General features: G+C 40.6%; 1 protein-coding gene across 1 annotated transcript; it reads left to right on the top strand.

The window, feature by feature from the left end:
* Positions 1 to 477: 477 nt before the first annotated feature.
* LOC309439675 (transient receptor potential cation channel subfamily V member 5-like) lies at positions 478 to 27,256 on the top strand (the record flags this gene model as incomplete). Its single annotated transcript, XM_082052582.1, has 15 exons — positions 478 to 608; positions 11,854 to 11,951; positions 12,431 to 12,553; positions 13,514 to 13,654; positions 14,185 to 14,283; positions 14,496 to 14,671; positions 15,576 to 15,722; positions 18,255 to 18,467; positions 18,681 to 18,767; positions 19,966 to 20,042; positions 20,343 to 20,508; positions 20,790 to 20,856; positions 21,434 to 21,702; positions 22,746 to 22,852; positions 26,983 to 27,256. 15 exons carry the CDS (start codon positions 478 to 480, stop codon positions 27,254 to 27,256), a joined length of 2,175 nt encoding a protein of 724 aa, XP_081908708.1.
* Between the last annotated feature and the right edge of the window lie 347 nt (positions 27,257 to 27,603).

Below are 27,603 nucleotides of genomic sequence, written 5' to 3'. Positions count from 1 at the left end.
TCTTTTAGGGCACGTTCTCACAAGCTCACTCACCAAAAAGGTGTTTTGCCTGACTTGTTCGGGAATTCAGAGATATGTAAGGAGGATGATTACTTTTAAATTGTAGACTTTGGAAACAAAATACTAGAAGCCTAGTACATTGATGCTGTGTGAATTCTTCAGTGCCGTATAGGGTCCTTGTGAGGGGTAAGGCTGCTAGTGAGCTACTTCTAAATCAGACATGACTTTGAGCTGGGCTATTTTGGAAACTAAGTAACTGATGAGGCTCAAGGTGTGGTCTGCCAGGGATAAGTGTTTTATTTTGTGTTTTTACATGTACTTGGGTCACCTGATGCAGCTGCCAGACAGTGTCCTCTGTAAGTAACAGACTGGGGGCGGAGGAGTGGTGGCCTGTAGTGATCCTTCCCTGACTTTTTCAAAGTGGAGATTGCTAGCTTTCAGACATCTAGGCAGGAGAAAAAAAAAAAGGGACATGCTATGGGGGTACCTTTATTTGGGGACAGTAAGCCCTTCTATTTCCAAATCTGGAACGGACTAAGCCAGAAGCTGCAAGGCAAAAAGTCCTGGGATAAACATCTGGATGAAATCTACTTACTTCAGCAGAAAAGGTACCGTGCATTTCAGCCTTCTTGTCTTGCCTTTCTTCTGCTGCCCTTTCCCTGTAGCTGTTTCTCTCTTTTTCCCTAGGCTTTTCTTCCAGTAGATAAACTTTAAACAACCCTGGAGCACTTTATCAGATTTCTTCTTTCAAGGTGGAATGCTTCTGGAGTTCCAATCTTATCTGCTTTCACAAATGGGTTTACTAGGTTTCAGTTGAAATTACCCTCAGTATAGGACTTCAATCACAAATAAATAACGTACACTCCTGTCTTTCCTGCTTCATTGGTAAAGCTTATAAGAAAATGCATGAGAGTTGGTTTGGGTTTTCTAAATTATTAAGCATGTGTGTGACATATATGTTGCAGTCAACTGAAATGGTGGGGTTTTTTTGCAAGGATTCTGCTTTCTGTCTCTCTAAAGGTTACCCTTACTGTCAGATAGAGTGTGCTTAATGTTGTTCCACATTGTGGTGGTCAGTGACTTCCTGGGTAGAGGTGCTGTTTCTCACCCCCACTGCCTGGGGGTCAACATGTACAGTGGCTCCTCTTAGACCTTACATAATCAAGATTGCCCGTGTCTTCACATGTAAATACTGAATCTAGACTGTTTGATGCTGCTGTGCAGGGTTGCTCCTTCCTCACACAGGAATACAGGAGAATTTATGGAAATACAGCTGAAACATTTTTGTTGCTGTTGTTGTTGTCATTTCTGCATGCACAAATGCTGTAGTACTCAAATAATAAATTGCTTCCAGTCCTTTCTAAAAAATGTTTCTTCTTTCCTCACAAAACTCTGGACATCTCTGGGGACAAAAAGATGGCTGTGTGGGGCAAAGTCTATCTATCTGTACCTATGTATGTATGTATGTATACACACATATAAGTATAGAATTAAGTAGGATAGTACCTTTAAGAGGGACAAATCTACATAGCTGTCTTTAGGGAAGGAACTTACATATATCATCATCTATCTTTTGACCAAATAACAAAAGCCTGTTCTATTTTACTTAAGAGCAGTGGCACTTAAATACACTTAAAATGGGAGCAACAGTGGAACAATAGTGTATCCATAGAATAATGAAGTGTTTACATTTTGGTATGTTCATAAAAAGCACCACAGGCAACTGAAAAATAAGTTCTTAGCAGATTCTGTAATATCAAAATGAATGTGTAAAAAAGAAATATCTACATATGTGAGGGTCTCTATCTAACCTCTCACTTGATGCTGAACTATTTCTGGCCAGCAACAGATCGCATTTCTTTGGCTTTGTCTAGCTCAGTATTGAAAACCTACCAGGGCAGAGATTCCACCATATCTTTAGGTACCTGTTACAGTCTTGCAGTACCCTTCCAGTGATTTTTTTTTTTCCTGATATTCAGCCTGAACTGAACCTCCAAAATCATCATTTGATGCTAGAGGCCCTGTTTTTACCACCTGCTGTTACCAAGGAGGGTCTGGCCTCTTCCTTTTTGTTGATCCCTTTCACATAGGATGCTACTAGGTTGTCATGCAACCTTCTCTTAGCTTGACAGTCCTCATCAGTCTTATGCTACAGGCCCATGGATATCTTGTGTGTTGCTACTGATAGAGAAGAACAGAAAAGGTGTTGGGCATATAAACCATTCTTCATAAACTTCACTTAGGTCACTACAGTACAATGCCAGTGGTCCCCAAACCTAACATTTCTGTGTTTCCTTATACAATTCTGCATAACAACACATAGAGTGCATATGATATCATTGTCTGTGGAATCAGAGTTGCATGGGGACACGATTGTTCCCTTCCATTTTAGGTCTATGTGTTTCCAACGGCTTTCATCTAGCATAAATTAGCCTTCTGCTATTTGGTCAGAAATTACATGGTGCCACTATGTGGACACTCTTTTCCTAAAGAGGGACAGGACCATTTCTCCCTCTTTTTATACTACTCTTTTCTTCTCTTTCTTGTCCCCACAGATGCTCTGAGTTTGATAAGAAATAAAATGAACATTTTGCAGAGTACTGGAATCAGTTTTATTGCTTTCATATTCTTAATTATGTACGGATAGAAAAACACAACAGGAGAACCTTCTGTGGTGACATGTCTATGGGAACTACTCTTATAAAACCTTTGCTTTTGTGGAAAAAATGTTGTAAGCCAAGAGGACATTTACTTCACCTTCTCATTTTATTGTGTGGAAGTGCAGTGTTTTGTTTACCTTTGTCATTTCTAGATGCAGTGTTGTGGCTTCAGCTAGAGTTCTTAGTGTTAATGGTGCTGGAATACATACAGTAATAAGCAGCAATTAAATTCTATTGCTATCTTATTGAAAACCAGTGGTAAATACTTTACTATTTAACTAGTATGCTCTGACTACACACAAGAAAGTCTGCAAGAGAACAACAACGCTTTTTCCTGTTCTACAACAGGTGATGGCAATACCTGAAAGCTGACAGTTTCAGTAGTTCTCACCTTCACTGGAACTGTTGTTCATTCTCTTTATTCATGTATAATAGTTCCTTGAATCTTATTGGCAGTTGACCTCAGCATTATTCACAGTGAGGCATTTCTTTGCACTGTGTAACACTTCCCAAATGGATATCCAAATTCAGGAAATTTGATACAATCCCCTAATATTAAAGATTTTATTTTACCTTACTCTGCTGGTTTCTGTCCAAGACTCTCCTTTTTATATAGCCCGTAGCTCAGTGTGGAGTCTCAGGGGCAGTGGTCACATTCATCCTTTCTAGAATTATCTTTAGAAGTAAAATCTGTGATCTACATAGCTTGGAGCATATGAATATAAAAATCCAACATAGTTCATAGCTATGGGGAACAAAGACATAAACATTTATGAAAATTCAGGCCTGATAGAGGTGAAAAGAAATCACATGTCTTTCACAGTCTAATAGCTGTTCTGGAAATTATGAGAGCCATTGCTTGATTTATTTTTTTAGTTTGGCTTTCAGTTTTCTAAGGAAATGTGAACGAAGTCTCCCTAGCATATAATATTAGAAATCCCACCACATGACAATTGCACTCTTGATAAAAAATAACTAATAAATTAGAGCTTGGATCCAGGACAATTATGTTATATTTTTCTTTCTGCTGTTGCCTGCCTCTATAATTTTGATGGATACAAAATCTATCTTCTTTGTGTTTCTTCTCTCTCAAGCTGCTGTTTAAGGATTAGTGGTATCACCTGGCCTTCATGGGGTGCTCTGAGGCTTAATTATTCTAATGACAATAAACCATTTAACTAGTGTGGTACATGTAAAAAATATATAGAAATCTAATCTATGCTATGAGAAATAATGCATTACAGGTGCTTGGGAAAATTTGCTTTTTTAGTCTCACAGACATATTAGTGAAGTGTTTTGCTTACCCTGAAAACATACACAGCACAAATAAAAAGTAGCTCAGCTGATATAAAGTGAGTTGCTTAAGAGTTGTACAGGGACACCAAGAGCCATCAGCTTCTAGACAGCTTCTAGACAGCTTCTAGCTTTTCAGGTTTGTAGGAGATGAGAGATGTAATCATAGTTTTGCTGTTCATTTGTCTAAACAGAATTACTGAGTTTTCGGTGCACAAATTAGCATAGGACTGTCCTGTCTAAAAATTCACAATGCCTGTCAGTATTAACTGGTTCCTTTGCTTTCAAAGGTGACCATGAACTAAAGATGACAACTCCCAGTTCTACTGCTTCATTTGTAATATGTTTCAATAACGGTGCTTCTGAGTAGTCAAGATGCAGAGAACAACCTGTTGGAAACTCTGCTGCTGCATGTAAAATAAAGTCAAAGGCATCACTGGCAGAATTTCTGGCCTTTTCTTACACTGTTACGCTTTCATCCTAATGGAAGCTTTGAGTCTAACAATGGAAAACAAGCCTCCTTAATTTCACAAGCCTAAAGGTCCTCCAGAACTCGCATTTCCCCATTTCCACAACAGTGCACAGACAAACACAAAGCTGACCTCAGTGTCTAACGTGTGCATTAGACTCATAGATTTAGGAAACTTAAAGCTTAAGCTTAGTCTTCTTAAAGCTGGCTATAGGCTTCCTTGTGAAGAATTAAACATGAAAATTGTGCTCTGAAAAAAACCCCACCCCAAATGAAAAAGTTGTTAAAGAGAACTAATTAGACACGGGGTGAGAAACACAATGTTGAACAAAACTGAAAAAAAATCCCTATTGAAGAGGGTTGGAAGTTTTTATGCAGGATGAAGTTATACTTCAGAGAACAAATTTGTTTTACGAATAACTCAGTGATAATAAATCATAACTAACATCTGTTGAACTGTTAATCCAGTTGTTGCATAAGATTATTCTTAGGATGGTCTCAGATGCAGAATTAAAAAAGGAGATTAATGCATTGAGATTACCTTCCTGGAAGTGACTAAGCAAGATTTCTATTGCTTAGTGTGGTAGATAGGTAAATATCTGAAGGGATATGACTTCCCTGTCCATTTCTTGTCTAGTAGCATCAGCATTTAGTAACCTGTTTAATTTATTTCCAGAGATGCCTGTTTACTGTCAGCTGAAGGGGCTTTGACATACATACACAAGAGGTTCCAGTTAACTTTCTGAGTCTTGCTGTCAGTGCTGAAGAAACTGGCTGAGCTTGTCCCTGTGTCGATTGTCATAGCCCCTGTTATCTGTCTCCCTTTCACTTCATGCTTTTACTTTCGAACTCATTCTTTAGCATCTTGTTAGATGATTGCACTGATCCTCCTTCTAGCTGGTTAGCTTCCTCTGAGTGTTCCTCTGCTCTCCTGAAGTCTTGCATGCACTTACAAAAACATGCAGAAGGAAGGGAGAAGATTAATCTCCTTTGGCAACTTCATGATGGAGTGTTGAGAATGGATATCCTGAACAGCACAACAGGGAAAGAAAAGAAAGATTAAATAATATCCTGCTGATGAATTTATAGCTCAGTTAAAAATAATTGCTTTAGACCCTCAATAACTGACATAGCTATGGGGATAAAGAATAAAGTTAGCAGATTCCAAATTTAAACTAAGGCAAACAACAGGAAAATTCCATACAATGAATGACTCAAGTAGTAACCTCTGAGAAGGGAAGGAAAAGAGGAGAAAGAAATGCTCCCTTGGACCTCTGGTGAGCTCAGCCTTGAAAAAAACTCTTCAGATTGGTTGTTGTCCAGACAGTTAACATATTTAGCATATTTCATTGTTTTAAAAGAATAACGCTGTAAGTCCAAATTGTTCTTTCTATAACAGGGTTAAGACTTACAGACTTGTCTTTGCACTCTTTATCTCCTTATAAGTGTAATGAGCAGGATACACTCCAAAAGAACTGCTGAAGAAACTGTAAATTTGTATTACCAGCAAAAAGTGCTTGTGAAATCCTTAACCTTGTTCAAAACTATTTTACATGACTCTCTCAGTCAGAATCTGACCTACATTCTATCTTCTCTTTGTTTCACAATGCATTTTTGGGTGTTCCTGATTTTGTCCTCACCTATATTGAAAAACAACTCGCAGTTCCTGAGTATATGATTGAATCATCTGTTAAGACAACTGGCTGATATAGTAACACATGATCAAGGCTTACTAGGTGCCTCAACACAGCTGCATTCCTTAGCTCAGCAAGAAGAAACCAGGAGCACATCCATGCAGATACTGTTGTGGTTTTCATTGCCCATCAGAACTACTGGTTAGCTACGTAGCCGTGCTTATCCTAAACTGACCCTATAAAGCAACATCAGTGCTGCCTGGTGTTACAGACCTAACTTAGCTGGCTAAATTAGGAGCTTAGTGTCCCTTGACTTCAGAGCTGATGAAGAGAATGATTTAGAGTATCTAAATAGGTCTCTGCTGAATCATTCTCTGAAAGCTACCTTCTCCATCCACTGACATAATTGTATGTTATGGAAAGCAAGTGCCTACTGTAGGCAGCTCTGTTAAGAGACTGGGTTACAGATTTTAGCTGCTGCTGCTTTGACACACAGGAACTAGAGCTGTAAAATGTAAAATTTATGCTGTGCTTGATGTGTCAGGAAGAAAATTGGTTAGATATACAGAACTTTAAAAAATTAAATGTTTTGAAGGTTCTAGATTCAGGTGACTTTGTTTTATTTTTTATATTTGTGAATGTGGCTCACCTAATACTTCACATATATATGCTCAGCACATTTCCGTAATGCATTACAAATGAGTTGATAATGATAATGGTATATTTTCAATGAGAGCCTCAGATGGGGACAGAAAATTAAATAAGAGTAAATGCATATGTTATAAACATGTAAGTCATGGACTTTTGAGATGTCAGAGGCAGTGTGCCATAACATTTACCAACATTTCTGGGTTCTTCACCAGCTTGCTATTTGGCTTGAGATATCTGGTTCTTTAAGTCTGGTTGGAGGTTCCTACAACAAGTAGAAAGGTTTGACAATTTTGCCCTAAATTTCTGAAAGCTGGGTATAGTAGTTATTAGGTGTGTCCTTCTTAGCAGGCTTGTAATTTAATTGGTTGTTTACAAGGGCTTTGGAGAATTTTGTGAGAAAGGTATTGTTTGTGTCCTCCCACATTGTCTCTTGCACAATCCTGCCTCCTCTTGTGAGGTCATTTGAGGGATAAAGGTCTACCCAGTAAAGCATCAACATGTTAATTGTAGCACTGTTTATATCATTGAAACCTCACCTCCTTCCCACTTCCTGCCACCAAAACTTACATTCTCCAGGAACATAGTCTTTCTCAGCTAAAATAATAGCAGAGATGGCAAGCTTGCTTCACTGATATTGAATCTTACAACTTTTGCTCAGAGTGCTTCTTTATTTTGTTCCTATTTGTCTGATCCTAGATGCAATGTTTACATCAAATCATCTTGTAATTAGCAACTACTTCAACCGACACATCAGAAGGCTAAATAAAGAATGTTTCACAAAGCAGCAAGGCTAGGAGTTTGAAGGACACATAAAAATATCTCAGAATGGCTCCCTGGTTTGTTCAGGATGATTCTTTATATTCTGAAGACTTTTATTTCTCCTCTGTTCTTCAGAGTTTTTCTACTAGTTTCCAGTGACTTAGATAATGGGGTGCTGTTGGTGATAGGAAATGCTCCTGTTATGGAATGATAAATATAATGTTCAATTATACTTTTATTACTTGTAGACCATGCCCATTAATTAATTTACACTTACTTAAATTACTCCTATTTATCTGTCTAATGTGGCACTTCTTTTTGTTTTGCTTTGTCTCCCAAATTCTCTTAAGTGTCACTATCTTTCTGCTATAAAGGTGTGGAATACTCACACATTTCAGATTAAATCCAGAGATAATGACATATCATTTTCTTGCTTTGTTTCAAGATTCTGTTGTTCATAAAAAATAATTTAAAGTAATAAGTATATATTTCTGTAAGACAGAATTTATGTTGCCTGTTTTCCCCTGGTTTTATTTTTAAATCAACATATGCTTAATAAGTACAAGTTCTGAGAAAATATTTTGTGCATTGGGTCATTTATATTCATATACAATGCAAGAGAGCTAATTGGTGACGTCAAGACTGGAGGCAGTCTGAGCTGCAGTGATCACGCACTCATGGAGTTCGCAGTACCGAGGGATGTGGGACAGGTGAAGAGTAAAGTCTGGATTTTAGAAAAGCCAACTTCCAGCTCTTCAAGGAGCTAGTCAACAGGTTCCCCTGGGAAACTGCCATCCGGGACAAAGAAGCAGAACAGAACTGGCAGATCTTTAAGGAAGTTTTTCATAGAGCACAAGAGCTGGCGATCCCCAGGTGTTAGAAATTGGGAAAGGAGGGCAAGAGGCTGGCATGGCTGCGCTGAGACCTGCTGGTCAAACTAAAGGGCAAGAAGGAAATGCACAGGCAGTGGAAGCAGGGACAGGGATTGTGGGAAGAGTATACGGACACTGCCCAGTTGTGCAGATATGGGGTCAGGAAGGCCAAGGCACAGCTGGAACTGAACTTGACAAGGGACACAAAGAACAAGAAAGTCTGCTACAGGTATGTCACCCAGAAAAGGAAGGTCAGAGAAACCATGTCCCCCCAGATAAGCAAGACTGGTAAACTGGTGACAACAAACAAGGAGAAGGCTAAAGTACTCAAGAACATTTTTGCCTCAGTCTTGATGGGCAACGTCTCTTCCCATGCTTCTAGAGTGGAAAATGATCTGCAAGACAGAGACTGGGGGAGCAAAGTCCCTCCCACTGTGAGGATCTGGTTTGTGACCACTAAAGGAATCTGAATATACCTAAGTCCATGGGACCTGATGAGATGTATCCCAGAGTTCTGAGGGAATTGGCTGATGTAGCTGCCAAACCATTCTCCATGATATTTGAGAAGTCATGGCAGTCAGGTAGAGTCTCTGGTGACTGGAAAAAGGGAAACATTGCACCCATTTTTAAAAAGAGTAGAAAGGAGGACCCCGGGAACTACCAACCTGTCAGCATCACATCTATGCCCGGGTGTATCATGGAACGTATCCTCCTAGAGGCTATGCTAAGGCACATGGAGGACAGGCAGGTGATTAAAGACAGCCAACATGGCTTCACAAAGCACAAGTCTTGCATGGCCAACCTAGTGGCCTTCTACAATGGAGTAACTACCTCAGTGGACAAAGGAAGAGCTATGGATGTCATCTATCTGGACTTCTGTAAAGCCTTTGACATGGTCCCTCACAACATCCTTCCCTCTAAATTGGAGATATATGGATTTGATGGGTGAACTGTTTGGTGGATGAGGAACTGGCTGGATGGTTGCACCCAGACAGTAGTGGTCAATGGCACAATGTCTGGATGGACATCAGTAACAAGTGGTGTCACTCAGGGGTCCGTACTGGGACCAGTACTGTTTAATATCTTCATTAGTGACATAGATATTGGGATCAAGTGCACCGTCAGCAAGTTCGCAGATGACACCAAGTTGAATGGTGCAGTTGACAGATCTGAGGGACGGGATGCCATCCCAGGGGACCTGGACAAGCTCGAGAAGTGGGTCCATGTGATACTCATGAGGTTCAGCAAGGCCAAGTGCAAGGTCCAGCACCTGGGTTCGGGGACCCCAGATATCAATACAGGCTAGGGGATGAAAGAATTGAGAGCAGCTCTGTGGAGAAGGACTGGAGGACACTGGTGGATGAAAGACTGAACGTGAGCCAGCAATGTGCCGGCCCAGAAGGCCCATTTGCAGACCAGAAGGCCAATTGTATCTTGGACTTCACCAAAAGGAACATGGCCAGTAGGTCAGGGGTGGTGATTCTGCCCCTCCACCAGGAGTCCTGTGTCCAGCTCTGGAGCCCTCAGTACAGGAAAGACATGGACCTATGGGAGAGGGGCCAGAGGAGGGTCACAAAAATGATCAAATGGATGGAACATCTCTCCTGTGAAGACAGGTTGAGAGAGTTGGGGTTGTTCAGCCTGGAGAAGAGAAGGCTCCAGGGAGACCTTGCTGCGGCCTTTCAGTACTTAAAAGGGGCCCAAAAGAAAGAAGGGGACAAACTTTTTAGCAGGGCCTGTTATTATAGGACAAGGGGTTGTGGTTTTAAATTTAAGGAGGGAAGATTCAGGCTAGGCATGAGGAGGAAATTTTTTACAATAAGGGTCGTAAAATACTGGAACAGTATTGCAGTAAAAGGACAGGCTGGGGCTGGCAGGAAAATGAGGTCTCACATTGTCCTTGTTCATATCAGCTTGAATTTGTCATCGTTGTACTGTGTTCCTTAGACCTATTCCATATCACACATTACAGCTTCACCTGAGCCATGCTAGATAATTAACAACAAATTAAACATCTGTATTATAAGAAAGCAGAGATGAGATAAAACACAAAATTTGCATCTGAACAGAGACTTAAAACTGAATTTATTCTATTTGGAAAGAGGAATCTATTTCTATTTCATGCTGAAAATTTATGAAATGTAGGCTGTTTCTTTGGTTTTGAGTGTCTTTCTTCCCCTTAAATCTTGGACTACTTAGAATTCTTTATTTGTATAAAAAGAAAAATAAAAAAACTCTACTGCAAGACACATTTTATGAATTAAAAGACAACTCTGAATATATTTAAGGATAATAGAAATATTTACCCCAAATTAGTAGATTTTCTTCTATTTTTTCTTTGTGATTTTTGGGTGGCCAACTCATTATTTTGAACATTGGCAAGCTTGGTTGGATGCTGAGCAAGCAGGCATTGCAGGTAACTCTTTGCACCCTCTCGTCATGTAGTTATACACATTGATAAGAACCCCACCCAAGCCTTCTCTTCCGGAGGCCAAAGAGTTCCAGCTCTCTCAGCCTTTTGTCATATGAGAGGTGCTCCAGATCCATAATCATCTTTTGAGTCCTTCACTGAACTCTCTCCAGTAGCTCCCTATGTCTTTTGTACTGGGGAACCTAGAAGCAGACAAAGGACTCTGGGTATGACCTTACCAGAAATGAGCAGAGGGCGAGCATCACCTCCCTTAGCCTGCTGTTACATCAAAGGACCTTGTTGTGAAGTCAAAATTTGGTGACTGTGCTTGTCTATTCTTCATTAGCCCCAAAGGATCTACTGAAATAAACCAGAGCCTCATGGAATACCCAAGGGCATTCTTCAACTGTAAGTGAACCTTTCAGTCTAGAACTTGTTTGATGGCATGCTTGTTCCCAGGACAGGCATACATATCAGTTCTCGACAAATTCCTCCATTTTTTCAGCATCAGAGAAAAAAATAGAACAGCTAAACTTTCAAATTTTTCCTCATAACTTTGTGTGATGAGGAACTACATTTCAGAGCACACTCTTTTAACTGTACCATAGGAAGCATTGTTATGACACAGGGGAAATTCTTGTTTGTACTTTTTATTTTCCAGCCATTATGGGAGTAATCAGATATTGATCCTTTTTTAATTTATTGCGCTGTGTAGAAAAACTACTGGCTTTTTCTGGCACCTGAGGTAACTGGTCTACTGGCAGGAGGGGTATCAGAGTGACCCAGCCATCGTTTGCTATCTTCTGTGGCTCAAAAATGAGGGCTGTATAAACCAGAAACATATTGGTTATTCCTTTTTTCCTATCTTTCCCTCTGCTGCCACCATATGGTTAAGTAAATCCTGGGTTTTTAGTACTGCACTTGTTCGCTTTTGCAGGTGCTTTTCTTTTTTTTTTTTTTTTCATTCAAAAAAATACCTCCGATGGTAAGTATGCATTCCTGATCTTTCAGTAAAAATGTTGAAGATACATACAGTCTTGAGCTCTGCAGAGAGGCGTCATGTGTTTGACAGTGTTTCTTATCAGATACTTTTTCTTGACTACAGGATCTGGGAAACTCCACTCCTCCATGCTGCCAAAGAGAACAACCTCCCAGCTATTAGGAAACTTCTCACTGACAGAACATGTGATATTTATCAGAGAGGTAACTCAACAAATTGTTTTCTGTGGAAGACAAGAGCCTGCTACAACGATTTGTATGTTTGTTAGTTTGTTGAAACATCTCTGTTAGCAGACTCAGCTTTGCAACAAAGTGTGTTTTATAACTTGGAGAGCTCATCAAACCCTGAAGGAATGGTGAAAATCAGAGGTTTACAGATCAAACAGGCCTTTTTTCTAAGAGGGCCTGAGGGAGGTGGTTTGCTGTGGGAGGGCTGTGTGTCCATTCACTTCACACCTAAGTCTGCTGTCACTTTACAGGCACCTGAAAACTCTGTTCAGCTTTCAGATTTTGATGGGGTGAAGGACAGAGACTATGTAGTTATGTGGCTGTTATCATGACATATGAGGTGGCAACACCTGGAAGTACTCAAAGGAGGATCTAACAGTCCCATAACTCTCAACACCAATAAATCCATATAGTGAATATCTAGATGACTCATATGCTTCTCTTACTGTTTTCAGGTGCAGTGGGAGAGACTGCACTTCATGTAGCTGCCTGGTATGATAATGTGGAGGCTGCAGTGACACTGATGGAAGCAGCTCCTGAGCTTGTCAATGAGAGGATGACGTCAGAGCTCTATGAAGGTAACATCTCAGGGAATTAGGTTGGGCAGGATCTGTAGGGGGAGAGAGGAAGTACTACCCACACATTTAGGGAAGTGGCTTATACTGCTCCTGGTTCAATATATTGCTCGAATGCTATATAGCAAAACCAACATACAAATGGCTCCTGACCATTTGTGGAAAGTGGTTTTATATTAAACCCAAGTACACACATTTGCAAACGCGTAATTGATAAACCCTTAACACCAGGTGGGCCTGTTGGCTGTACTGGGATTGCAAGGATATATACAGCTTGCTGTTTGTCATAGACGTGTAACAAATGGGACAACTACCTGATCTCCTCTGAAAGGAGAATAAATGGTTCTTTGGTTGGCAAAGAATAGGGACTGAAAGCAAATGTGGCCACTGCTTTTGAATCTAGACTCTGAGCCAAGTTTTTAAAGAATGGTTCTGATTGACTACACAAAAATGCAAAACAGGGTCTTGAAACCACTAAAATAATAAAAGTGGAGTTTAAAAAATTCTAATACCTAGTTTTATGGACTAGGCCAAGTCTTCTTTGGGAGCTCTGTCTTGACCTGGCCTTCACGTACCTTGAAGGAAAGCATAGTCCTTTCTGCCAGACATGAGCTTTCAGTGTGCTTCCTGGAAGAGTGTGGCACATCTAGTTCTCCCCTTCTCCCTACCCCACCCTGTCCCCGCCCCTGAAAAAACCTGGAAAGTGCATCCTGTTGGGGTTTTTTGGTCGTGTTGTAAAGTCACTATTGATTAATTCCTAAAATATTCAAATAGCATGGGACCCGTGGACAATCTGTAGTCCAACCTTCTGCACACAACACGGATAAAGCTAAATCATGCAACCACTATGGATGCAGTTTCAAAAAACATAGTTTTACCGTGAGTGAAATGTGAAACAAGAGGCTACTGATCAACCTGAAACTGCTTTCTTGGAAGGCAAGGGTTTATTTCTGTGTCCTACAGGGCAGACAGCTCTCCACATTGCAGCAGTGAACCAGAATGTCACTTTGGTGAAGGCTTTACTCAAGAGAGGGGCCAATGCCTGCACAGCACGAGCCACTGGGAACTTCTTCAGGCACAGATCCCAGAGTCTTCTCTATTTCGGTACGGCCTTATCTTCTCCCCTTGCTTGCTATGGAAGGGAATCAGCGGAGTGATGAGGGAAGCTTTCTTTGTTTCCCATCTAAACCAGATAAACAGAGGCTCCTGTCTCCAAGTGTCATCAGTCACACACCTTTTAGCAGGCTGTAAGACTCCATCTGAGTGTGTGCATACTACATAAATATAAATATATAAATTATACACGTTTTATATATTTCCATGTATACAAAAAATAAAAAATGCACAAGAATTATAACTTATTTCTTCCTAGCAGCATATACTGCAACTTACGTGTCAACCTTCTTATGAAGATAATCTGAAAATAATACTTCTTCCTTTTAGTGTTGTGTGAGGCAGGTCTTCTTTTCCTTTCTGAGTAAGATGAGGAATAGGTCAGGAAATTTACAGGTCAACTGAAGGAACTCTTCCTTTCATAACCTCTGGCTTCATAGCATGGATAGATTTCACTTGCATGCTTCAGCCTCTCCTGCCTCCCGTGGTCTTAATCTTTCTCTCCATTTCTTTCTTTGCAGGCGAACATGTTTTATCATTTGCTGCCTGTGTGGGAAATGAGGAAATTGTACAGTTGCTCATTGAAAATGGAGCTGACATTAGAGCTCAAGATTATCTGGGTATGTTCTGTGGGGTCCAGTGAGTTGTATGCAGTGGATCTGGATACTTTAAATAAGATCCTGTCATCTCTGTATGCACATATTTTTCTCTCATTACAAACAGCTGTGGAATGAGACGTGAGGAAAATGAAAGCCACTGTTAATGGCATTATTCAGTTGCCAGTCTTTGCACATGTCAGGGCTATTCTTTATCTGGTCTGCTTCCTTCTTAGGTAACACTGTTCTTCACATCCTGGTCCTCCAACCTAATAAAACATTTGCCTGCCACATGTACAGCCTGATGCTTTCCTATGACAGAAACAAAGATGGACCAGGATCACTTGAATTAATTCCTAATAATGAGGGGCTTACTCCATTCAAACTGGCTGGAGTTGAGGGCAATACCGTGGTAAGTTTAAATGACACAGTTACCTACATACAAAAGAGGTTATTCAGAAATAGAGAACTTGAAACAACATAATCCAGACTGAGTTTCTGCATGTTCTCAGTGGGTAGAATATACATAACAAGCTGGGGTTTTCAGGGGTATTGGTGTGGGGTTTTGTTTCTTTGTTTTTTTCCGGAAGTCTCATATAGGACCAGAAAACCTGCATAAGAAATTTCTTGACCCTAATTAAAGAAATGAGTGCTGAAAGAATAATCTTTTGAACCACTTTTGAAGAGTTGAATTAAATGGGTGTTAACAGAAAGATCCACTCCAAGTAATTTTTTAGAATTCTGACTGAAATTATTGGGTTTTTTTGTTTAGATTTCATTACCCTAAGTGTGACACATAGGAAACCTATTCAGGCATCAACATTTATTCATAGTCAAGAACTCCTTATTTAATGTAAACTCTCATCCTTCCCCTTAACAAAAAGAAAAAGATGGTTAGTGTTTCCTCTGTAGATGCACAAAGGACAGGATCATTTCCCTTGCCACACCTCTCTCTTGATAATTTGTAGAAGAGTATAAAATAATTTTTTCTAATCAACACATAATTCCATATGAAATCTATTGTCATGATGTGAAACAGTGTCAAATATCTTCAGCAGTTTGATTAAAATTTAGAATAAGAGTCACTCATCCTTTACCTCAAGCATGAGCTAGCTATCAAGTGGGAGTCAGAAAAAGTCCTCTCACTTCTTAGCCTGCTATAATTGTTCCTGAGAGATATGGGAAACACAACAACTGCCAAGTTAAAGGAAAAGACATTGTAATTAATGCTTTTTAGCAACTTTATTTGTTTTTATTGCAAATACACTGTATACTGGAAACTTCTGATATCCTCCACCCCATTCTTTTCTTCTCAGATGTTTCAATACCTTATGCAGAAGCGGAAGCACATTCTCTGGTCTTTTGGCCCCTTGACCTCTGTGCTTTATGATCTCACAGAGATTGACTCCTGGGCTGAAGATCAGTCCTTCCTTGAGCTCATTGTTTCAGCCAAGAAGAGAGAGGTACTGTGTGCAGATCGTGGTGATTATAAAAGGAGATGAATTATGAGTTTGAAGGTTCAAGCTGTTTTATGTTATCCAAAGAGCAAGGACTTTGTACCATGTGCTGCAGGGAACACATGAAATCTAGTAGCTTTTTAATGGTCTGGCTACATCTTCTGAGGTGTGAAACTTGCAGATGATTGAAAGAACTTAGTATGAGCACTCCATAGGAAATGACATTGTGTGATTCAGTAAAGGGTTCTCTCTCTTTCACCAGGCTCAAAGATATCAGTGAAAAGCAGCTCTTGAGTAGCTCTAGCAAGTAGCTTTCTATAACGGTGATACTGACTGACTGTCACAATGTCCTTGTGAGACACAACTATGTTCAGAAATCCTAATCTGCAATGCATTTTAAAACCGCTTATTATTATTTTTCCCTTCATTTAATGATGTTGCTTGTCCAGGTCATGACTCCAAACAAAGTAGTTGAATTATCTCTGCTGCAGGCTCAAACCCTTGTAAAAGGATCACTAAGATAATAACAGGAAAGTATAATGGCAAGCTTAGACAGATGTGTTTAAGATTCTCAAGGTACACTACCCTATCAGTTGTAATCATCTTAAATAACCCTAATAGGGCAGGAAATTAATCAGAAAACACTTTAATTTGTGCAATTCTATCCATCCTGTATTATTTTCAACTATCAAAATTGTAGCCAAACTTGTCTAATAAAAGTTTCAGCTCCCGGAGAACTTTGCACAATGTGGAGGAAGCTTATGAAACTCTCACTTGCTTTAATTTAAAATCCTCTAAATTTCTCTGTGTGGCAATACATACAGGAGTTCAATGGAAAGAAGTCTGTGTCAAAAAACCAGAACAAACTAAGAAGTCATCCAGAAGACTAAACCATAGTCCTAAAAGAAAAAAGAATATGGTGCCCATCTCCTCCCAAAACATATGGTGCATGCAGATCCAAGATTCCTAACTTCAGAGGATAAGATGTCCCCAAATACCACGAGATATTATGATGTCTTTGTTTTCCAGAATGCTCTTAAATATGCAATAAATGATTTTTGCATGCATAGATAATTTTTTTTTTTCATTTGTATTTGATATGTGTTTGGTCAAAAATACTTGATGTCTGCTCTAGAAGAATGCAATCTGTCACCCCATTCTCTCATATCCTCCCAGTCCAGTATCAGGCCCTAGTCAGAAGCAGGTTCTTCTTGTATTAAGAGAGATGCATAAACAAATAGGTACTAAGATACATTCCCTGACCCTTAAGTGGATTAAAAGTGGCAAAAATAGAAGGGAACTAATCTACAGGAAGGTTATAGTAAGTTTCTAAACTTCTACCATCCTTTTGAAAAATAATTTTACTCTCCTATGCAAAGAATTCTAGAATACTGACTTCTACACAAAACAGAACACCTAAGGCTCTCTCTCATTTTCGTTTGATCTTTTAGGACACTTCTTAGGCCATTTGAGAGTGATGCCCACATACATATTCCTTGCACTTTTACCCTCAAGGTGCCATTAGAGCTGAGCGTAATTTCCAGTTAATTATATTTGTGCCTTTGTTTCGCTTTTACAGAAAAGGCCTTGTTGACATTTTGGCACTTAGCTGGCAACCTCAAAAATGTTTCTTGGAAAAGTAGCTTATTGATCATATGAACCCTACATATGATGAATCCAATTTCTTTAGACTATCTCTGGAGTAGACCGAGCCCCTTAACCTGGAAAGCAAACTTTGATCCTTCATAAACATATCAGCTGTAGTCCTGTTTCTACACTTTAAGTATTTACATATTCTACTTACATCAATAGAAATTACACTTCCAGATAGGGAAGACAGATGAAGGATTACAGGCTCACTCTTGAACTGTAGGAAAACATTGCAATTGTATTTTCAGTTCAGCTATACTGATTTCTTCCAAATTGCGGATGGACCCTTAACAGTAATAGTGAGATGACAGAAAACCACAAAAAGATTCCATGCTGATTTTCTGGGCTTGCAGGTGCCAATAAACAAAATACCTTTGTTCTGCTTTCACTTTAACAGATTATGGGTTATAACTGAATAAAAAAGTAACATTTTGTTTTGAAAATACATCAAGGTGATCCGTTTGATTCCAAGGTAGAAATTTAGCTCTTCAGCTACTGCAGATCTTGGAGGCCACAATAATACTTCTTATTTTCTGTAGCATATCCTCATATATTTGTATTCATGGACCTAGATTGTAGGTTTGTCTCAAGTGTTAATATCAGTTCAGGCCTACTCAGACAACAAACTTACTCCACTATCTATCATACTTCTCTTGCACTTCCCACTGGTACTCAAAAGATGTTCTCTGCAGGATATGGTTTTTTACGTTTTTTTTTCAAAGCTCTTTAGTGGCAAACTGAGCAAATCCAAACTCACTTGAGCACTGCATTTTGCAAAATGCTGAATGCAGTAGGTGGGAATATTTTGTTAACATTCTCCCAGGAAACTGTGAATGATGCTTATAAACAAATGCCCCTATGTCAATTAATTCTTTCTGTCATTCTTAGGCACGCCAGATCTTGGACCTAACACCTGTGAAGGAGCTGGTGAGCCTGAAGTGGAATATGTATGGTCGTCCATATTTCTGTTTCCTGACTTTATTCTATATACTCTACATGGTCTGCTTCACTATGTGCTGTGTCTACCGACCACTGAAACCCCGAACAGGCAACAAAACAAGCAGCAGAGACAATACAATTTATGTCCAGAAAATGCTGCAGGTACTGTGTCTGTAGGAGTTGCCAGCTATTGCAGCTGTCCTTTTCTCTGTCTGCCAGCTGACCTTTGTCAATGAGGAGCATTCTCCATAGCTGGGACTAGGCTGGTTCCTCTGACCTTGTCAGGCTTAGTCATGTTTATTACACTAACACTGGGCCTTACTTTCCCCCATCTTCTTTTTAAATTTTCTTTCACCTTTTTTTTTTTCTTTCCAGGAATCATATGTGACATATGAGGATGAGCTGAGGCTGGTGGGGGAGCTGATCACAGTTGTTGGAGCTATAGTTATTTTGATTCTTGAGGTAAAAGAAACAGTGAGCTATATAGTCTCAAGTTTAATCAAGACAGATTTTACCTACTAGACAAACATGATATCTGCTCACAACTTGGTAGGGGCTATTTGCTTAGTCTAAGTGCTTTGGTATACACCATATCAATAGACTCTGTCAACAGCATCTATTGGATGAAACAGAGAGTGTGACAACCTACTAGTAAGACTCCACGTGTGGAAGACACAATTAGAAGGGCTGGCCATGCTGTTAAATACTATCTGTCAGGTAAAGCCACGGTTCTCATTAGCACCATCTGTGGGTCCAGCTGAATCCCAGCCGTTGCATGAGATTCTTACAGATTCTCCACCCAGCACCCCTAAATACTCATGTGTTTAAGGGTGCTGGCTAAAGCAATTTCTGTGCATACACAGAGAAGTTTATATTTAATTGGAGATCAGTGATGGTATTGGCCTATAACAGGATCCTTATTCAACCAGAATTCTGAGGTGGACTTGTTTAGCTGTTCTTACCATGAACTCTCCAAAGAAAAGAAAAGAAAACAAAAAACAACAACAAAAACCAAAACTGAAACCAAAACAAAATGAAACAAAACAAAAGTTCTTTAAATTATAACAAATGCATCCCCCCACTTGATTTTATTATAGTATGAAATAGATGACTGAAACATTTATATGAGAAAACTCAAATGATGATGCCAGGGTGAACTGAAGTAAAATGGGGCTTGTAAACAGCTTTCTCTCTGCCCATATACGTTTTGGAAGGATATATCCTTCTTCTTGTGTTTGGTCAGGACTCTGGGGCCATACTACAACTAACAGAGCGAGTCCGAATTATAACAAACTCATTTGATTCCCAAGAAGATCTCTTTAGTCTTCACTTCTGAGGCTCAGCTGTTTGTCTGGTTTCTACTTATCCACATGAACTTCAAGCTCACAGCTCTGTGCTGCAACATCTCTCTACCTCATACCAAAGTCTCTCAACCTGCCCAAGCATTCTTAGATTTTCCAGCAATCTCTGTCACATTTTGAGAGGGGCCAACCTGGCTCAACATTCAGTTTTTAAAGTAATATAGAAATCAAACTATGACCCAGCAAACAAAGCAGATGCAGCCGGCCCCAAGATCATGTGAATATTGGCACTTAGCATGATATTTAATAGTATAGTGGAATCCATCCAAGTCTTAAGGTCAATAGGATGTCTCTCTTAGATCCCAGATATCCTTAGAGTTGGAGCAGCAAAATACTTTGGACAAACCATCCTAGGAGGGCCTTTTCACATAATTGTGTAAGTACACCACTTTTTAAGTCTAATAAATATATTGTCTCTTATTTTCCCCACTGTTGTCTTCTGTGAGATTAATCACTTTCTCCATTATTTTAGAGTATTCCTTCTCTTGATTTACTTCTCTTACTGGCTCAACTGGTGTGTAGGAAGCTAGGCAAGTGGACAGGTAGAGTTGATAGTGCTGAGAACTCTGCCTATGGGGCTGGTGGCTAAATGTGCCCATCTTGGAATTTTTGAAAAGAAAAAAGAGGGTGAGGTTTCTTTACCAAATATTTTTCACTGTTTCTTCTTCCTTTGCAGCATCACATATGCTTGCATGATTCTAGTAACCATGGTGATGCGTCTCACCAGCATAACTGGTGAGGTGGTCCCCATGTCCTTTGCCCTGGTGCTAGGATGGTGCAATGTCATGTACTTCGCACGAGGCTTCCAGATGCTCGGACCCTTTACCATCATGATCCAGAAGGTATAAGACACAAACAAATATGGGCTTGTTATGCACATTCCGACATCTCTTTGTAGACAGAGAGAACTGAAAGAATATTTTTTCTCCATCAGGACTAGTATAAATGGCAAATTGACAAATTCTTGTCTGTGTGGAGGGCTTGGGACCTTTACATTCTCTCTTTACTGCAGAAGTTTCCTTTACACTGGACACTCATGGTCTTATAATCTGGAAAATTATTTACATAGGATTGCACTGTGACTTGGTGCAGGCCTTATGATGGCTCTGTCTTTGCTCTACAGATGATATTTGGAGATCTTATGCGCTTTTGCTGGCTCATGGCTGTGGTGATACTAGGCTTTGCATCAGGTGAGTCTACAAAAGGAAAACAGCGTTATGTTACCCCTGACAACTTTTTTAGCATGAATTTAGTGTGTGGGTTTTGATTTATTCTCGGGTTGCCCTTTGAGTTATCTGGCAAAGGTGGATGTGATGTATAGCTTCTATTTCTTTGAGTACAGTCATTTTCCCAGTACTGATTTCTGTTCTCATGAGTCTGATTTTCAATTCTTGCTCTTTCCAGGGCAATAGAAATTAGGATAATCCAAATATTTATTTATATGTAAGTCAGGGTTTAAAAACACATTGCATTTATGATATTTGTATTCAGAAAATGAGATTAACACAAATAGATCTATTATATCCTGGAAGAAGAAGATCACAAATAAATAGTCAAAGAAATACTGAGACATTTTATGATGGAGACCAGTGATTCTAGTCAGAGATTTGTCTTTGTTTTGTTGGGTACTTCACTAGCATAGAAACACATGCAGCTTCTTCCCAGACCACTTTGTGTTGTCAGTGTCTCTTATTCCCTGTTGTTGCCCTTGGAATGTGATTCCCATTGTTAAATTCTCTATTTTTTATTCCTGTTCCTCTCCTCCAGCTTTTTACATCATCTTCCAGACAGAGAATCCAAAAAACCTTGGGCAGTTCTACAACTATCCCATGTCCTTGTTCACCACCTTTGAGCTGTTCCTCACTATCATTGATGGCCCTGCCAACTATGATGTGGACCTGCCTTTTATGTACAGTGTGGTATACTTTGCCTTCGCCATCATTGCCACCCTTCTTATGCTCAACCTGTTAATTGCCATGATGGGTGACACCCACTGGAGAGTGGCCCATGAGCGGGATGAGCTCTGGAGAGCCCAGGTAATCTAATCTAGGTAGGGGATTCATTTTGAATAAAGAAGGGGAAATATTGTCCAGGGAAAATGTGCTAGATAGTGCGATTACTCTGCCATCTGTTCTCTAAAGGAGGTACTTTAAAACCTTTCCCTGGCATTCAGTTTTCTCAAGGGTTAAAACAGCAACCATGTCCTTTTAACTCTGTTTTACAGTTTCTGTACATCAGCCACCAATTTCTTTCATCCTTTCTATAAGTCTGAAGTGTCTCAGTGCAAGAATACTTTTCTGCATAACTTCCCATGTGAAATTGTCTTCCAGTATATCTTTACTATGCTGGTACTCCTACCTTATTTCAAATAGCAGCTGGAAGCCCATCCAGCCTTTCTTGTCCATCCTGTGTCTCCCTAGCTATTTGTTCCTTACTCATGGAATCTCTTGTTAAATAGAATTAAAGGTGCATCTTTTTCTAAAAATAACATTTCTGTGTAACTGAAAGTTAAATTATAATTTTAGTAATTGACTGAGGTGAGATAGAATGCAAGGTAATGATTACAAGTAGGTCAGTAACATCTTTAGATCCATTAAAAGAAGTTGGCCTGACTTTCTTGCTCAAAAGGCAAAAAAATTCAACCAGATCAGTTATATAGCTGCTCAACAGGAAATCATTTTCCTAGTATTTTTCTGTGAGAAAGCAATAATTCAAATGGTTAAATGTAGTTTTCTGGCCACATTTGTAAGTTCTGATGATAGCTAATGAAGATACAGTACTGTTGTCTAGCCTGCAAATTAATTACCCTACTCATTGCCATCAGGTATAAAAGGAAAGAAATTTAACAGTGTTTTAAGAGGACCATTGCTTCCTCAAAACACAGCACAGTTAGGACAAAACCAGTGAATTTTCCTATAATAAACTTTATTGACTTTCTGATTTTTCTTTAGCACATGAGCTATAATGAGGTACAGTAATGAGTCAGTACTCATGAAACTGATAGTTTTGAAAGATAGTCTGATTTCTTTCTAATTCATCTGAGTTATTTCTATTTTTTTTTTTTTTTTAAATTCTAAAGGTTGTTGCTACTACTGTCATGCTGGAGCGGAAACTGCCACGGTGTCTCTGGCCTCGCTTTGGAATCTGTGGGCGGGATTATGGGCTAGGGGACCGATGGTATCTCAGGTGAGTTCTCTTCCAGTGTGTGCATGTAAGGATCCCAGAAGAAAAATCCAATGTATGGATGTTAATAAAGTGCCTTTCCAGTGGCCTGGCGAGGAGTGTTTGGAGTCCTTCCTTTCCATAATACAGACCCCAATCGGTTTTCTTTCCGTGACTGATAGACAAGCACAGAAAGCTCTCAGAAAGCTCTGTTGTGCAGTTCCTTGAGAAATCAGCTGATGTTTTCTTATGCAGTAGTCACAGGAGGCAGACCCCAGAAGTTGCGTGGGTTATGAGGCTTGATTTTTTCTTTTGAACTTCTTACAATGACTATCACAAAGCTTCACTGCTGTGCTTGTTTGGCTGTCCCTATCTATTAGATGTGTGAAATGGCACAGACAGAATAAATCAATTAGGCATTCAGCAGCAATGAACTGCACTACAGATTCTTCAAAAACAGGACAGGAATAATTAAAGACAAGATTTCTTTCTGGTGTGAACCTAGTAAATATACTATACTTTGCAAAAACTGCAACAGGTGGCCAAGTCTTAGGTCCATGATTTCAGTTTAGGCACTGAAATAGCAAATTATCTGTTGTCTAGATAACACTAGATTCCTCATTATTTCTGATTTAATCAATATTTATACCAGGGTGAGGAAAGGAAAGGAAAGGAAAGGAGAAAGGAAAGGAGAAAGGAAAGGAGAAAGGAAAGGAGAAAGGAAAAGAAAAGAAAAAAGAAAAAGCTTTATTTGAACATGTATCTTTTCTAACTGCATTATCTTTAATTGGTGTGTGGTGACTGTATGAAATATGACGTTCTGCAAGTTTTAGCAGAGAATGGGTGGCAATTACAGAGATATGGTGGGACAGCTCACGTGACTGTAATGTGGTCATGGATGGCTATATCCTTCTCAGGAAAGACAGTTTGGCAAGGTGAGGTGGTGGAGTTGCTCTTTATGTGAGACAGCAACTACAATGTATTGAGTACTGTCCAGGGGTGGATGAGGAGCAAATTGAGAGTCTGTGGGTGAGAATTAAGGGGCAAGCTGGCAGGGGAGATACTGTTGTGGGTGTCTATTACAGGCCACCAGATCAGGGCAAGGAAGTTGACGAGGCCTTCTATAGGCAGCTGAAAGCAGCCTCCCAATTACAGGCCCTGGGTGTTGCAGGGAATTTTAACTACCCTGATGTTTGCTGGAAGAACTACTCAGCCAACCAGCCACAGTCCAGGAGGTTCCTCCAGTGCATTGGCGATAACTTCCTGATGCAAATGGTGCATGAGCCAACTAGAAGAGGAGCGCTGCTGGATGTCATCCTCGCTAACGAGGGTCTGGTTGAAGCAGCAGAGGTTGAGGGCTGCCTTGGTTGCAGTGATCAAGAGATGGTGGAGTTCAGGTTCTCATGTGGCAGGAACAGAATACCAAGTGGAATCACAACCCGGACCTCAGTAGGGCAAACTTTGCTTTTTCAAGCAATTGCTAGGGGAAATCCCATGGGCAAGGCTGCTTGAAGGTAAAAGGGCCCAAGGTAGTTGGTTAGCATTCAGGGACTGCTTCTTCCGAGCTCAAGATCAGAGCATCCCGACACACAGGAAGTCAAGGAAGGGAGCCAGGAGACCTGCTTGGTTAAACAGAGAACTGCTGGGCAAGCTCAAGTGGAAGAGGAGAGTTTACAGATCATGGAAGGAGGGGCTGGCCTCTTGGGAAGAATATAAGGCAGTTGTCAGAGGTGATAGGGAGGCAACTAGGAAAGCTAAGGCCTCCTTAGAATTAAACCTTGGTAGAGGGGTCAAGGACAACAGAAAGAGCTTCTTCGTGGCAGATGAAATTAACACTAGAGGCAATGTAGGCCCACTGATGAGTGGGGTGGGTGTCCTGGTGACAGAAGATACAGAGAAGGCAGAGTTACTGAATGCCTTCTTTGTCTCTGTCTACTCTGCTAGAGGCTGTCCTGAGGAGCCCCATACCCCTGAGGCCCCAGAGGAAGGCAGGACAATGGAGGAGTCTGCCTTGGTTGATGAGGACTGGGTTAGGGACCAATTAAGCAAGCTGGACATCCATAAATCCATGGGTCCAGATGGGATGCACCCGCAGGTGCTGAGGGAACTGGCTGAAGTGATGGCCATTCTCCATCATCTTTGCTAAGTCTTGGGAAATGGGAGAGGTGCCTAAGGACTGGAGGAAAGCAGATGTCACTTCAGTCTTTAAAAAGGGCAAGAAGGAGGACCCGAGTAACTATAGACCAGTCAGCCTCACTTCCATCCCTGGAAAGATGATGGAACAACTTATCCTTGGCGCCATCTCAAGGCATATCAAAGATAAGAGGGTCATTAGAGGCAGTCAACATGGATTCACCAAGGGGAAGTCATGTTTAACCTCAGACTTTTATGAGGACATAACCAGGTGGATAGATGATGGCAAAGCAGTGGATGTGGTCTACCTTGATTTCAGTAAAGCATTTGATACAGTCTCCCACAGCATCCACACTGGTAAACTGAGGAAGTATTGACTGGATGATCGGGTAGTGAGGTGGACTGTGAACTGGCTGAAGGAAAGAAGCCAGAGAGTCGTGGTCAATGTGGCAGAGTCTAGTTGGAGGCCTGTATCTAGTGGAGTGCCTCAAGGGTCGGTACTGGGACCAGTACTATTCAATATATTCATCAACAACTTGGATGGGGGAATAGAGTGCACTATTGGTAAGTTTGCTGATGACACCAAGCTGGGAGGAGTGGCTGACACACCAGAAGGCTGTGCTGCCATCCAGGGAGACCTGGACAAGCTGGAGAGTTGGGTGGGGAAAAATTTAATGAAATATAACAATCACAAGTGTAGATAGAGTCTTGCACCTGGGTAGGAACAACCCTACCTTCCAGTATAAGTTGGGGAATGACCTGTTAAAGAGCAGTGTAGGGGAAAGGGACCTGGGGTTCCTGGTGGACAGCAGGATGACCATGAACCAGCACTGTGCCCTTGTGGCCAGGAAGGCAAATGGCATCCTGGGGTGTATTACAAGGGGTGTGGTTAGTAGGCTGAGAGAGGTTTTCCTCCCCCTCTACTCTGCCCTGGTGAGACTGCATCTGGAATATTTTGTCCAGTTCTGGGCCCCTCAGTTCAGGAAGGACAGGGAATGGCTTGAGAGAGTCCAGTGCAGATCCACGAAGATGATTAAGGGAGTGGAGCATCTCCCATGTGAGGAAAGGCTGAGGGAGCTGGGGCTCTTGAGCTTAGAGAAGAGGAGACTGGGGTGTGACCTCATTAATGTTTGTAAATATGTAAAGGGTGAGTGTCACAAGGATGGAGCCAGGCTTTTCTCGGTGACAACCAATGATAGGACAAGGAGCAATGAGTACAAACTGGAGCACAGGAGGTTCCACTTAAATATCAGAAGAAACTTCTTCACAGTGAAGGTGACAGAACAATGGAACATGCTGTCCAGGGAGGTTGTGGAGTCTCCTTCTCTGGAGAGATTGAAAACACGCCTGGATGCCTTCCTGTGTAGCCTCATCCTGGTGTTCCTGCTCTGGCAGGGGGATCAGGCTAGATGATCTTTCAAGGTCCCTTCCAATCCCTAACATTCTGTGATTCTGTGATTCTCTGAAATGAACATTGTGGATTTTCGGGTTTGCTGGGCAGAACAAGTAGACATAAAGTGGTACCAATATGCTGCACCTTCAGTCCAATATGCAGATGGGATGTAGAGAAGCAGCTAAATAAAAGTTCGGAATAAGAGAAGTGACATCCAGAGACATCCTGGAGTATCAGAGGAAAAAAGACAAGAACAAAGGAAATGGATGAATATATGTGTATGTACAAAGGATCTGGAGCTAGAGTCAGGTGGGGTAGGTCTGCCAATAGCTTACAGCTGGCAAAATGGTAAGGACAAATAATGGCTGGGAAATCAGTTAAAGGACAGGAAACCACAGACAGATAAGGGTACTAAAGTCAGTGATGGGGATGGTGCTCTAGGAGATAATTGTGTGCCAGCAACTGCTAGTACTATGCCTATAATCAGTTTCCTGTTTCTATGTAGATTTTCTGGAATTTTTGGGTCAGAAAGTATATTTTTGGGAGGGGATTGCTTCTTGTGACTGGTTTTGTTGATAAACTGGCATGTTTCTGCTTCATTCAGTTTATATATTTTATCCTCTTACAGAGTTGAAGACAGAGTTGATCCCAACAAACACAAGATGATGTGGTACACAGAAGCATTTAAGGCTCAGGATAGGGACAACTATGACAAAGGTTCAGAAAAGCTGGAAATCAATAGGAATATCATGTACAAGAAGGAACTGTCTGCTCTGTCATTGTCACGGAGCACATCCAGAACTAGTTCTCACCGTGGCTGGGAGATCCTGAGACGCAACACCTTTGATCATCTTAGTAGAGAGGTCAGTCATGCCATGGAAGAGGAGGTCTATGATGTGTAAGAAGCCTCTTTTTTATTCCACAACACAGATCACTTTTGCCACCACAGTTGTCTTCTGCAAATGTTTGTACACCCTCCAGCATGCTACACACATTTTGTGAGCCTTGAAGAACACTGCTGGTGAACAGTTCATGAATAGTTCCTGGTATCTATACTGTGATATATGAATGCAGTCTTTTCTCTTCTACTTTTAAGTGTCCCTGCTGTTGCACTGGTACTTGCACCAAGCTGGTGGACTTGTTGAGCTAAGGTCTGTGGTTGGTTGTTATGCTTTGTGATGCCATACAGAAATAGGCAAAATGAGTCAGAAATGGGATTTCATCCATTTAACAAATAAATGATTAGTAA

This window comes from Streptopelia decaocto (assembly GCF_964273445.1).
Source record: "Streptopelia decaocto genome assembly, chromosome: 1".
NCBI classification, from domain to species: domain Eukaryota; kingdom Metazoa; phylum Chordata; class Aves; order Columbiformes; family Columbidae; genus Streptopelia; species Streptopelia decaocto.
The sequence above is the reverse complement of the archived record's forward strand: the minus strand, read 5'-3'. Positions and strand labels throughout refer to the sequence as shown.